Source organism: Xyrauchen texanus, chromosome 42 (genome assembly GCF_025860055.1).
Source record: "Xyrauchen texanus isolate HMW12.3.18 chromosome 42, RBS_HiC_50CHRs, whole genome shotgun sequence".
Classification (NCBI taxonomy): Eukaryota; Metazoa; Chordata; class Actinopteri; order Cypriniformes; family Catostomidae; genus Xyrauchen; species Xyrauchen texanus.
This window is the reverse complement of record NC_068317.1, coordinates 11,324,528-11,339,564: the sequence shown is the minus strand read 5'-3', so window position 1 is coordinate 11,339,564 and position 15,037 is coordinate 11,324,528. Positions and strand designations below refer to the sequence as shown.

Sequence of the window (15,037 nt, the reverse complement as noted above, 5' to 3'; positions counted from 1 at the left end):
GAACTTTTTATCTTCTCTCTTCCATGTTCTGCTTAATGGCTGATGTGGTCCCTGTACCAAAATAATTGCACACCCCAGCTCAATTGAATATGTAAGACTAATACTGTAAATTGGCAAGCAGATTTCCTTGAATCCCAGCAAACATAAAACTTGCTGCATTTTCTGAACACAAAATGCTGCATCAAAACTTAGAAACGTGTATGATTTAGCAAATCAGTATGTCCTAATCTGCAGGTGCAACAATTTGCTGTCATTTTCAGTGACAGATCATGTGGAAAAGAATAAAGCAATAAATGTCTTGTACATAATTTTGTTATAGTAGTATTTAAACATTATTTAATCTATTAAAAAAAGTAACACAGAGAGTGTCTATCCGGTCGTACAAAAATATAAATGTACACTTTATGTACAAATACCAACAAAATAACCTGGAAAACGCATAGATAAGAGTACTGGTTCAAACAATTGATCGAGCAGTTTGAGGATATCAGGTATGCGTGTTCCCTATAGCCTTGATGCAGCTTCACTTTTTCCTCTTCTGCGAAGTGCTGTCCCCGGAGGGCCCCCCCCCCCCCTCTCTCTCCTCCCATCCTCTTCCTGGATACTGAATCAATGCAGTCCTAATGAATGGATGCTATTGACTCATGCCATAAGCCCAGGCTTCCGTAATGGCCTTTAAGCGCAGTATATCAGGCTCTGTGAAAGGGCTGAAAAAGACCGGACAGGAAAGGATGAAAGAAGGTGTGGCTTTTGAAGAATTACTTCCTGTTCCTGTCAGTCCCTCTTCCTTCATACGCTTCCTGTTCGTAAGTTCTTGTCAGCTGATTGGTCATTTTCTCATCACTGCTGTCATTCTCTCTGATAGGCATTGAAACCTGTCATCCATCAGGATGTTTCTCAGACTTTGGGCAGCAGGAGGCTCATCAGCTTCTCTCTGTCAGGTAAGTCAATGCTGTCATAGCACTCTTTCTTTTTCTCTCTTTTTACATAAAAATAGGGTTTATTGTGAAGCTGGTGTGAAATGAATCCACAAGTATTCAAGCAGTTGATAGTGTATGTTTGCCATGTTTCATTGATTAAATTTGAATGCAGGATTTACAAACAATTCCAATCCTGTATATTAATAGAGTTTTAGTTTGCTTAAAGTTCATTTTTTGACTTTAATATTTTTTATGTACTTTGCTTGATGACTGACTATAACATTTAAAAGAAAATGACTAGTTTCAATACAAGTTAAGTTCAATCAACAACATTTGTGGTATTAACCACAAAATAAATAAATAAATAAATAAATAAAGCAAAGGAAAAAAGCTTTAAATAAAGCTTTTCTTCTAAATAAATGGAAGTGAATGGGGAAACTTTTTAGAGGGTTTAAAAGGCAAAAATGTGAAGCTCATAATTTTATAAAGGCACTTACATTAATTATTTTGTTAAAACTTATTGGATTATTTGATTATATTATTATTATTGGAATGCTTTGTGTATTAGTTGAGGTTAAAAAAGTTTAAATCATAATTTATATGGTCGTTTTAGGGTTTCAATGTTTATGGCGTTACGGGGTCATGCCAACAAATTTGTAAAATTAGATATAACTTTACACAGAAAAGGTTAGTAAGTGATTTAATCACATTAAAATCATGTTAACATGCATATTATTTACGTCTTGTGGCTATAGGCCTCATTCAATTTCATTGTAAGTGCCTCACTGTAACCTCGATTATTAGCTTTTTTTAAAGTAAAGGAAGGACGAGTTGAAATTATTTTTTGTGGTAGTCAACAAAAAATGTGTGTGTGTTCAAAAATAAATATACCGTTAATGCGTTGTTATAGTCAGTGATCTTTCAATCTGCAGTGTAGAAGATTTGCAGTGCTACACATAGTAACACCATATTTTCAGATTTCAACACCTAAAACATAATTTTTTTTAAGAATGTCTCACACATTCTTACATACTGTGGGCCGATAAATACTCTGCTGTCTCTCACCAAACCCTATATATATTTTATAAAAGCAACCTTTTTCTTTTCTTTGGTGTCTCTATGTTGTGCTAAATAACACATTTCCACGAATCCTTAAAGAGTTCTCTCTCTATCACTTTTCAAGTAGTTTAGGCTAACATTTTTAAAGAAAAGTTGCAGCAACACCTACAAAACTCAGAGATCAATGGGGACTAAAAGATATTACATATGTTCTTGCTGCTGACATTTGTAGTGAATTTGTAAAGTATGTTATGCTGCTTTTTGGTTCTTTTCAGAACTACTGATTTTAGAGAGCACAATCAGAGAAGATGCTCACTGGCTTTTACTTAAAAGTGTTAAACCTAAATATGTAAAGGCATGCAGTATGCGAAAAGCTTTGAAAATTTCAGAAGTTACTGTATTCTCTTTTGAATGGGCCCTTGTCTCATTTCTGGGTTTGGAAATAAACAAAAGCAGTGTAAACTTCAATAGCGGTGAATGGGAGACTGCAGCAAATGCAATTATTATTATTTTTTTAATATTTATTATTATAAGTTTGCAAACTAGGGAGAGATGTATTACAGAATCAAAATATACTATCACTCCTTCGGCGTATTTATATATTTAATGCCAGAGTTATTTAACACAAAGTGTATTGTCAAGTTTTACGCTAAATAATTTCAAATAAAATCAATTTGAAAACATTAGATTTACGCTGCTACAGAAGACTGAAACATGTTATGTCGCAGTCTGTGAAAATGGTCCCTTTGATTTTTAATTGTTAAACACAAATCAACTGTCATAACCCATCACAATTTAGGTATATATATATATATATATATATATATATATATATATATATATATATATATATATATATATATATATATATATTTATGAGATGAAAGGATGCAATAAATAAATCAATAAGGCCTGTCTTTCCTTCATATTCATTGTGTCTCTGTTTCTCCACCACTTTTTCAATATATTTTAACGATAGACAAACTATTCACTTTAAGAGCATTTTTCAGGACTTCCCTAGTGCTGTATATTTTATTCATAAGCACATCTCCTGCCATGAGCTTGAGGTCTGTCTGAGCATGCTGCTATAAATATATGCACATTAATAGCTTACAGAAGGTCTATCTGCCAGTGAATCTCCTCCGTGAGGAGAAAAGCCTAGTGATCCCTCTGGGGCTGAGAAAGAAAGGATACCTTTTAGTCCAAAGTGACTCATGGATAGCTGACCTGCAAAAACCTGACTTTAAGAGTACACCCTCACCATTATGTATCTAAACATGTCTATCACACACTTAGTTGGGGAGAACAATAGAGAGAAGGCATCTATAGATGCATCTATAGTGCTAGATCTGGATTAAGCCAGTAATCAGTAGATTATTGCATTATAATAACCCATTCCACTTGAGACCACCTCTCGCTGCCCGTCTCTTTATTACAGAGTACAGTGGGAGATTATGAGCTCCTATGAGATTCTGAGAGTTCTTACCTTCCTTTTCTTATTCCCAGGTTTAGATTTTACGGCTTTTGCCATTAAGCCTCTTGAATCCTTTATTTCTGTATGAATGATGTTTTAATATTGCAAGGATGCTTGAGTATCTAGAAAATGATAGAATGGGCAGATGGGAATTAAATTAACTTGTATCCACACTTACATAAGATAGTAAAGAGGGAATTTCTGGGGCTGTACATGGCAGGTATAAACCATGGCAGTCTGCTTCCATTTGCAAAATTATGAAAGAAAAAAGTATTATATGAAGCTATATCTTGATTGCCCTTGAATTTGCAAGGTTGCAAAAGTTGCGATGCAACCACATAAATTTGTATCATCTGCATAATCCTAACAATGTACTGTGCAACATACATCAAGGTTTTCACTGAAAATAAATTCAATGGCATAACACACTCACACAAAAAAAACGTCTCAGTAACCTTTGTTCCCTGATGGAGGAAATGAGATGTTGTGTCGATGAGTTGACATCTTTGATCTTTGAGAAAAGGCCAATGAAAATTGGCATGTGGGATTTGCATGCCACACCCGGACATATGGGTATAAAAGGAGTGCCGTTGCAAACACACACTCGTGTTTCGCACTGAGGAGCTGAGCCAAAGACCCGGCCATTTCAGCGGTTGGTTCATTGTTGTGGCAAGAGATACACAACGGAGGTTACATCAGTAACCGAGACGTTCCATATCTGTCACTCACTCAAAGTTGTATCGATGAGTTGACACTAGGGGTCCCAATGGAAAAATGCCACAAGAGCTGAACAGGGTTGCGCAGACTGGTGGTGCAAGACGGGCAGAACTCTGTGTGCCTCGTAGCCAGCGCAGCAAGCCATCGTGTAACTACCCCAACACACGGGCAGGCATGAAGCAGTCCCCTTCACCATGGGGAGTGGCTAACTGCTCAGAAGTGTAAGGGCTGGCTGGCCTAGCCGTAGCCTTCTCTCTGTTGTTCTCCCCAAAAAAGTAACAAATCGTTTAGCTGGGGGAATTATAAGGTCCTACAGTTACTACAAACACAGTGACCAAGGACAGAGCGCCCTCTGCCCAAGGAAGAAACAGTTTACCATCAGGGAAACCATTTTGTGGAAAATACATCACACAGGGTTACCTAAGTAGACAACCGTCACATGTGGAGCACTTACTTCAGAACGGGGGCCTAAGTGACGCATGTACGGAGGCGAGCCTCTCCGAAGACTCCTCAGCCGCTGGGCTAAGGAGGAAGAATGTCCAGAGTTCACAATTTTTTTCTGGAAAAGTAGCACATGTCTTCACCTCAAGGGAGGGGAAATGTGCTATGCACAATTGGTACACCTGGCCAGCTGACCCGAACTTACCTATTTGTCACCTGATAACACACAGGATGAAACTGGCTCAACCCTGAGGTTATAAAACCTTGCAAAGGTATTAGGTGTTGCCCAGCCTGCAGCTCTACAGATGTCTGCTATAGAGGTGCCTCGGGACAACACCCAAGAAGCCGCAACACCCCTGGGGCGTTACATGCTGGGCATGGTATGCCATGGTGATAGCAATCCTCTGTTTGTAGACAGCGTTTCTTTTCCGCTGTCCGCCGAAGCAGACAAAGAGCTGCTCGGAGCTTCTAAAGCTCTGCGTGCGATACAAGTAGATGCGAAGAACATGCACTGGACACAGCAACGCTAAGGCTGGGTCTGCCTCCTCCTGGGGCAGCACTTGCAGGTTCACCACCCGATCCCCGAAAGGGGTCGTGGGAACCTTGGGTCGGGGTCAGGATAATGTGAGACCGAACACTAGGCACAGTTTGCTGACAGAGAACATCTGCAGGTCCCTTACCCTCTTGAAGGAGAGTGCCTTTAACTCAGCTGACTCAAGGGGCTCGATGGGAGATCCCCGAAGGCCCCAAAGGACCATGGAGAGGTCCCACGAGGGAACGAGGCGTGACCTGGGGGGGGTTAACCCTCTCAGGAACCCGAGGATCAAGTCATACTTCCCCAAATACTTAACTTCTACTGCATTGTGATGTGCCGATGTAGAGGCTACACACATTCAAGGTGGAGGGGGACAGCCGTCCCTCCAACCTCTCCTGCAGAAAAAAAGAACTGACCTGGCTCGTTGTGACTGCTCCTGGAACAGCCTGGGACGGAGGAGGAAGATTTTTGTACTCGTAGCCTGTGGAGACCATCACTTCAGGGGCAGATTTTGCCACAGCTAGGCTTGCAGGGGCAGGAGGCCCTCCTCCGGGCGCCATACCTACCAGAGAGAGAAACGTGCCCGGTGGTTGTAATAACGATGGCCGGGGACACCGACTTTGAGGCCCAGGAAATTAGAAAACTACACTTTTCTTAGAATGTGGGTACTGTGGCCCTTGGGGCATGCAGTGAAATAAGAAATGGAAAATAAAGAACACCCGGCCCTCCACAGGGGAAGGACTGGTGTTCTTACCAGCTCCTTTGTAGCGGATCTCCTAATTCCAGGGCTGCCTGTCTCGGAGAACACTTTGAAGCCTTTTTGGGTTCTTGGCAACCGGCCATGAGACGGGTGGCATCTACTTTCTGTAGATGGCTGACGCCGGGGCCAGCCTACTGGGGCGGAGCCAGTTTTGCTGCCACAGGGGAACACCCTTGGCGACAAACAGACTGGTGTGCGAGACATTGCACCAGGGCAGGAAGTGTTGTATGGTCCCCGTCTGCCTTTTAACCACTGAGGATTGATGGGCAAAATCCACTATGGTGTCTCCAACTTCTGTCCGACCAATGATGACATAAACTCACAGGCCCTGGATGGTAGACTCGGACGGCTCTGCCAGATGGTGGTGTTCAGCGGGCACAGGTGCACCGCGATCACCTTATCAGCCTAGCACCCTCTGGCAGCTCCACCGTTGAGGGTAGTGAGAGAGGATGAGCCCGCAAGCCAGGTCTGGGCAGGAAATGGTAATCGCGGCAGCCGTGTGAGCTCAACATACACTTCCGGGAAGAAAGGTACAGGGGTGGGGCGCGGCCATAAGCGGGGCTCGGAGCCCCGGGACCAATCATCGGGCCACAAGGGTTCAGAGGGGAGCGGAGGATTCCACTCCATCCCGATGCTTGCAGCCCCCAGTCAAGCATGGTCATCAGCTGGGCATGGCGATAGACTGAACCAACCCACTCGTAATCGATAGCTCATCCACTTTACAAGCCGCTGAACGTGACCACAATCTTGCTCTGAGATGAGCTGGTGGTCACATCGCGGAACTCGATGGGGCAAATGAGCATGCTGGGGAATGGGAGGTCCATGGGGGATTTCCCGGCAAAGAAGCTCCCATTGAAGTCCCCAAATCGCCCCCAGTGCTAACCGACCCCGCCTCCTACCAGCGGGTAGGAGGACCAAGTCGGGGAGCCGCTGGAGTGGCTTTCCCTCTTATGAGAGATAGCCGTGACTGCAATGTTGCCAAAATCTTGCCCTCGAAGTGAGAGCATGACCCATCCACAATCGCTGTCCCTGCGTGGGGAGTGCCCAACATGAGAGGCAGTGATAGTGGTCGTGGGAAGCGGAGAGGTAACGATTGCAACCAGAAAACACACACAAACAAAGAGGTGTCTTGAAAAATATGCTTTCGTTTAGAGGAAAATCTTCTCTTTTATTTGTGTATATATACGTCCGCTTGGCTCCGAAGAAGAAATCTGAGTGTGTGTTTGCAACGGCACTCCTTTTATACCCGTATGTCTGGGAGAGTGACATGCAAATAACACACTCCAATTCTCATTGGCCTTTTCTCCTAGTGACAACTCATCGACACAACGTCGAGTGAGTGACAGATAGGGAACCTATTGCATGGCTTAAGAAAACTTGGAATATGACGCACGCATTACATGGACTACTTATATGATATTTATGCACAGATTTTTTTGCCTTAAACACATTAAATGTAGTTTAAATTAATACCATGCCAAGATATTTGACCGTTCACACATGCAGCTGCATTACCGCAAGACGTGAGTACTCCTTACTCTCATGCATGCTATTCTGCATGTCTGCATTTGAAAAAAGTTGCCTGTCAGTCAGACTGCACTCAGATTAGTTATTACTGTATTTCATCAATACGGTAAAAATACTTACACATTTGTAATTTTAGTATTGACTACTAAAGTAGTATTTAGTATTGACTAAAATGAGCTATTGCGATTACAATATGGAATTGAATGCCATTTTCTAATTTTTTTGAGTTAAGACGTCACTAGGTGTATTCTCATGTGAATCTATTTGAAAATGAAAAGGTTTTGGGGGGCTGAGCAGAATCAGAAGTGATGCAAGGCGCAAAGTGTGTTCCTGAATTTTAAATGCCTTATCAAGTTCTTCAGTCTTTTTAAATTTACTGAAGGTTATGCTAATTGTGTAAAAGTGTTGAGCGTTTTGTAATTGGGTAGAATTACTGGTAGTCTCATGGAATTTTGTCCTCTGTATGGTTTAACTGCAGCCATATGGTAAGATCCAGAAACCAACATATCCAACATAGTAACGCATTCAGCTTGAAACTAATGAGCAATTTCAAGAGAAGCACGTTTACAATTATTTCAAATTTACACAAGATGAAAAGTCTAGAAATCCTGTAGCATCTACAACCTCTAATCTAAGTGTTTCTTGCAACACTTACAGCAGAAACAGTCAAGTGTTTTAAGAAATAAACTGTATTAGCCTATGTATGTGTACATGCAGTATCACAACAACTATCATCACGTGTTCTATGATAACACCAGTGTTCCCTATCTAAAAGCTACACGTTGATGCTGCGCTTGATTTAGCGCTTTGGGAACGTATTTAGGAGTGACCAGCTGTTAATATGTGTGCAACACGTCAATGAAATTGACTATAATTTATAGTCTCTGCCGGTGACATCATCAGGATGCGCCGGTACCAGGGGTTATAAATAGATGCGCCACAGGTGCATCGTCAGGTCTTTTGTCTTCAGACCATTCTCTGTGTGTTGTGCTTCTCAAGCCTTCAGAACTTTCTTTCCTCTGTTAGGAGTTAGAATTTGTTAGGCAGTGTGCAGAAAACCTTTTCTCTTTTCCAAGAATGAGTGTAAAGCAAAGCAAGCAGTGTGTGTTCCCGTGTTTACGCTCTATGGCTGAAATGGACACACACCAGTTTTGTTTAGTGTGTTTGGGGGATAATATTATGACATCACAACAAACAAAAAAAATTGATAAACTCAATGACCGTTTGACCTAGAGACATGAAACCAACTGTAAAACATTCAGAATATTATTCTTCATATAGCACAAGACTTGTTTTTGGGAGTACACTTTCAGTCCTTTTTTTATAGATTCAATTGTCCCTATAAATCTATTGAATGACGTCACCACATTTTTGCTATATCTAAGGAAGGCAAATAAGTTACAACGTTTGTTTTAACGGCACAAACCGGCACAAACGACCAGCAATGGTTTGGATCGATTTGAGTGAGATGGGGTGGAGAGTGACGTCAAACAGCCAAAAAAAGAATGCTTAATATCTCAAACACCAAACCAGCACAAACTTAAATTTTTGCGGCACAAACACAGCACAAACGATAGAAATAGTTTTGCCGATTATTTAATCATACGGGGTGCCAACTTTACAGAGGTAAAAATTACGACACTCACTGCTGCAGAGAAGTGCTTAAACTTACATCTTGGCAATTTTGAAGCGATGTAATTTCTGACGAGTGCTGCAACAAAAAAGGTAATCCCCGAAGCAATCTCTCTCAGTTTATGAGTTTATCTCTTTCGATCCCTCAAAAACAAGCTCTCACACACACACACACACACACACACACACACACACACACACACACACCTTAATACTCCAGTAAGTGCTCCAGTAAAGCAGCGCAATCCTCGCTATCCTCCGTTGCTAGTTCTAATGTGACTTTTTCGAACTAGCAACAAAGTCTCGTACTGTTTCAAAGCAAGATGCTGAATCTGTGGTGGATGAACGTAGTTTCACTCACAAGAGCCTTTCAGGGACAAAAACTAGAAAATGTCTTGAGAGAAAACCCTGAACAATGTCTTAAAGTATGGTAACCATGGTATAAGTGGAATAATTGACAGCAGCCCATCGTCAATTATTCCTTATTTTTATTGACTTATTAGTCCTTATATTATACTGGTTTTAGCTTTGACATTGTCTGTAAGAGGATTGCATTACATGCCAAATTAAAAGTGCACTGCCTAATTTTCAAGTGCTTTTTGGGCTAATTATATATAATATACAGTACTGTGCAAAAGTTTTAGGCACTTGTAAAAATGCTGCATAGTGATGATATCTTAAAAAATAATGACAGATAGTTTTAATTTATGAATTTACATCATACAATGTCCAGTAAACATAAAAAAAGATAAATCAATATTCGGTGTGACCACCTTTGCCTTTAAAACTGCACCAATTCTCTGAGGTACACCTGGACACATTTTTTCTTGGTTGTTTGCAGATAGGATGTTCCAAGCTTCTTGGAGAATTCTCATTTGCTTCTGTCTCTATATGTAATCTCAGACAGACACGATGTTCAGTGGGGGGCTTTGTTGGGGCCATGACATCTGCTGCAGGACTCCCTGTTCTTCTATTCTAATATTTTCTATTTGTAAAAGTAATGTTTAGGAGTCTAACATTTATATTTCCTATTGACACACTAAAGCTGAAGATATAAATAACCATCAAAGACTTTTGCACAGTACTGTACATTTATAAGTAGGCATACTACGGGCAACAAAATAAAGGCTGACAGTCTTTTTATATGCTGTAAATAATACTTTGATTAGAATTCCATGTTTTATTAATCTTATAATTAATTATTTTCTTTATTTCATCTGACTCCAATTATGAAAAACCTTGTTGATGTATCTATGCTCTGAATTTAAGTTTTGTATCATTTTGTATTATTTTTATTAATTCTCTCTTCTAGACTGCAAGTGTTATTTGGTTCCTGTGCCATCCGGACGCAGGTCCTTTTAACTAATAACTTATTAGTTTCAGATATTAGTATGTTTTAGACTAAGTCCTTATAGGTTCTCGGCTTTATCCGTTTAGTCTTATTTGGCTAAGTTCAGTATAGATTCTCGACTCACTGTTTAGCACCAGTCAATTAAGTTCTGTTTTACAGATTCTCAGTCCTACTCTTAGAATTCCCTTAATTCTACTTGGCTAAGTTCTATTATAGATTCTTGGTTTGCCGTTTAGCCTTTTAGTACATACTTAACTATTGGGTTACTTCTGAAGTAGCTTAATTAAGCCAACTCTGACCATAGACTTGTAGTTAATAAGAAATATACTAGAAAACAGTCCTTCAGAATTAATCATTATAAGAATTTATTTTACCAGGTAATAGTAATACATTCAAACAATCCAATTATAATAATAAACTCAAAGCTATCAGTGAACCAAGCATAATAATATAATTAAAGTTGCATTCCATTCAAACATTTACCAAACATAAGAAATTCAAATTATATACCTGGTAGAGTAGAAATGACACACAATGTTTTCTCTGTTGGTCTTCTGGCTACAGAGACCTGATAGAGAAAACTACACACATCAATGTTGTGGGATATCTGACTACAGACTCACTGATTCCTTTGTCAGCACTAATTCTATTGTTATTTCAGATATGAAAATATCTGTTCCTATTATTATTCAGGATTTGGTTTACAATTTAGGGGTTTGAAGGTAGACCTTTGAAACTACAGCATCTGTTCTCTGTGAGCGTTCTGGAAAGGTGAAGTTCTTAAATCTTACTTGTGATTTGACTTTGCTTTATAGGATTGAGACCGTTTTACCAGTTGCACTGAGATCTCTTGAACGATACCAAACATGTATGATCAGAAAACTTTTTACATTACAGAACAGTATTAGTAATAACTTTTTGGTGAACCGAAAGTGACCTGAGGTGGGAGAGGGTCCAGATGTGTGTGAGATTTGCATTTTATGGTCCTTAATCAGTAGGGTGTGTTGTCTCAGGTGGAGATGCTCTTCTGTGTGAGAGTTTTATGAAGTTGGTTCTCACAGAGTTCTTTGACTTTTACTGGAAATAACGCCTATTGGGCATAGACATCCTGGTGCCAGCCTTACACAGGGAAACAGAAAAAAACCCTCACATATTAATTTACCTTCCAGTTTTCTGATAATCTTATTGAAGAATGCAAATTTCCTACACAATCTGATTGTTGATATATAGCCCATTGTAGCCCATTTTATTCTCTGCTTTTTCCCATCTTTATTTCAGACATTCAGGCAGTGGGTCTAAAGAAGGGAATGTTTTTTAATCCAGATCCATACCTGAAAATCGCTATCCAGCCTGGAAAGCACAGCATCTTCCCTGCTCTGCCCCACCACGGTCAGGAGAAAAGGTCAGGCATCATCTGCAACACAGTGAACCCGGTCTGGAAGAGAGAGGTGAGTCCACCAAAACCTCCTTCATCTGAAGTCATCATAATTGGCTTTGGTCACATATTAGATCACATTGTAGATATTTGTGTTATAGTATTTGATGTCACAGATCATTTAAAAGCATTTTGACATTTAACAAATCAAGAGTTTAAGGTGTTAAAGAGGTTTGAGATGTCACTGTGACATTTCATGACTTTATTTCTGAAAACCACTTCACTGAGTCTGTTTCTGTATCAAACATACATTGTAGCATGCTCATGCTTGAAAAGAAGCTTTGAGCTGAAACATGAAAGGAAGACTGGAGCTTTGTGGACCCTCTGATGTTGGTTTTCTCTGACAGCTTTTAAAACAAACAAAAAAACATTTAATTGAAGCTGAAACATGATTCAACTATTTCTTCAGTGTTATTGATATATTATGCCTATAATTATTTATTTATTTATTTATATACATAACAGGGGTGGTATCACACCTCCAAACAATTGAGGGCAAAATGGGCATTAAGCTATTTAGATGGTATCATGAAATTCATTTACAAGATATTTCATGGATATCAGAACATTTTATAGGATTTAATCATGCAAGTTATACAAGCATTTTGTTAATTGTACAAGAGCAACAAACATTTTGTGCAGAGTTAGACAGTTAGGAGGACTTTCACTAATAAGTCATTAAAGTTACACATTGAACTAGCAGATCAGCTGTTCAGGAGATCAAATCTGAATAGATGTACATTTAATCATGATATTTGAAACTTTTTGAATGTCCAGTAATGAACTATTAAACTGAAAGTTAATGTAAAGAATAATCACAATTACAATAACATATTGCAATATAATCATACCAATACATTTAATTATTATTTGTTTTATTTGTCTATCGTAATATGCTTTGTTCTACTGTATCTTTTTAGAAGTAAAATTGTCCTACCATATCATCATCATGAAATGATCTAATATATCATGACTTTGACTTTCAACATCAAATAGCAGCTTGCCCTGTTGTTTCAGCCGTCATGGTCCAAATCAAGTTGTGCTTGTATGAATTGGCCAAGCAGTATCCTATAATGATTCTTTATGTCCTTCACCATTACTCAGGATGTTAAATCCTAGGGTGTATCAAGCATTTACCTGAAAATGTGCACGCCCTCCCCTTCATTTACAAATTTCACAATTTCAATTTGTGTGCACTGTTCTTAAAGGAATATTTCGGGGTCAATACAAGTTAAGCTCAATCGACAGCATTTGTGGCACAATGTTGATTACCATAAAAATTATTTTGACTTGCCGCTCCTTTTCGAAAGCAAAAATCTGGGTCCCAGTGAGGCACTTACAATGGAAGTGAATGGGACCAATCCATAAACGTTCAAATATTCACTGTTTCAAAAGTATAGCCACAAGATATAATGAATATGCCTGTAAACATGATATTAGTGTGATAAAATTGCTTAATAACCTTTTCTGTGTAAATTTACAGCCAATTTTAAAACTTTGCTGCCATGACGGTGTTAAGGATAGGGTTAGTTTGTCCACCCCCTCTCTAAATCTTCAATCTTCTGATTTTTTATTTGATTTGCAGCTTCAAATCTCACACCTCCTCCATTCAGTCCAGCAGTTGAGTTTGTTTCTTTGCCATTTTGCTTATTTCCTCTGACATGAAGTTTAAGGACTCTTTAATTTCCTCTTTATCATCGTATGAATTTGGAAGTATTTGCTTTGGAAGTAGAGTTATTTATAGAACACATGTACAGATAGTAAAGTTTATTTGTTAATATGCCACACCACAGCATGCCACGACGTGCTGCCATCTTGCTTCTCTTCAGTCTGAGGTATGACACTCTTGCCGATAAAATGGTGGAGGGTTGACCGACGTACTGACAAACACCTTCAGATCAGCTTGACGTCTTGTCGGTTCTTCATTAAAAGAAGAAGCTCATTGGTCACTTGAAGAGAACACAAAAACTCGGCCCGACAACAGAAAGCCTGATCTTTGAAGCAAGCCTGATGTGCTTTTACAGTTTTTGAAGCCATTAACTCTTCTGACGGTCAAGGGACTAACAACCTCCCGCTGGCAGATGCAAATGCACACTCCAACTCTTACCTACTGGCCAGCAATTATGTAAATGAAGCTCACCCCTGAAAATCACTGGAAAATACATCTAGTGTAGGGCCGGCTTTAGTGCCCACACAAATTGCCCTATTCTGTATGATTGGATTTCCATATCCCTGCTCATAGCGGCTATCCATTTCATATAGTTGCAGAGTGTTTATTGCCTTTGAAATACACAGCACAAGTCATGCAGTCAGCAGTAAGTCAGTGGGATTAATCATGGGAGCATTTCTCTTCACACGTGTGGCTGAGTTGGCTGAAAGCCAGGGTGGTGCAAAATGTGAGCAACAGAAGACTTCTCCATGATGGCCCTTTGGGGGTTAATGGCACCATGAAAAGCTCTGGTGCATGAAAAGTGAACTGCTGTGTTGTTATGACTTTTCCCTTAGCCTTGCTGCATGTGCAATGTTAGGTTCGAAGAATGTATTTCCTATCTTCATAGAAACTTCCAGTGGCGCATGCATTATGATTTGAATTAAGTGCTTGTTTAACCAGGCATTGATGCTTTTATCCTGATAAGAAAATCTGTTTTATTCTTTTCTTAGCTCTTCCCCTCTCTTCCTTCATTCATATATAATCACCATCTTTCAGATATGTGGAAAAAGGGGCTTCAATTGAACTAAACTGAATTGTAAAATATAAAGCAGGAAGAACTGAATGTGCAAACATTAGTAACATGGATCCCACTAATGGAAAAGCTATACATCAGATTGCCTCATCCTTTTGAGAAATTGCAATGCTTATAAATATAGTTTAAACCAGTCTAAGCTGGTTTGCTGGTCTTTGCTGGTTTCTCAACCTGGCCAACCTGGTTTGTTGACTGGTTTAAGTTTGTAGTTGGACACTTTTGTTGGTCAGGCTGGGAGAACAACTAGACCAGCTTAAACCAGCAAAGACCAGCAAACCAACTTAGGCTAGTTTAAGCCTTCTTTTTCAGCAAGTAATGAAAAATTGTGAATTATGGGAATAATCATATTGAAATTTCCAAAAATAAAATACAGAAAGGCAAGGACACGCAAAAACATGACACAGGCACAAACACATTAGGTTGCAGTAAAATGGATCCCACT

General features: G+C 39.5%; 1 protein-coding gene across 4 annotated transcripts in view; it reads left to right on the top strand.

Moving 5' to 3' along the window:
• Positions 1 to 15,037, top strand: part of LOC127635342 (E3 ubiquitin-protein ligase HECW1-like) — a 115,490-nt gene that overhangs the window by 50,776 nt on the left and 49,677 nt on the right. For all 4 annotated transcript variants that reach the window (XM_052115303.1, XM_052115304.1, XM_052115302.1 and 1 more), the window contains 2 exons: positions 866 to 941; positions 11,695 to 11,864. In XM_052115303.1, the coding sequence (XP_051971263.1) occupies positions 866 to 941; positions 11,695 to 11,864 (246 nt within the window). The remainder of the gene's footprint in view (positions 1 to 865; positions 942 to 11,694; positions 11,865 to 15,037) is intronic.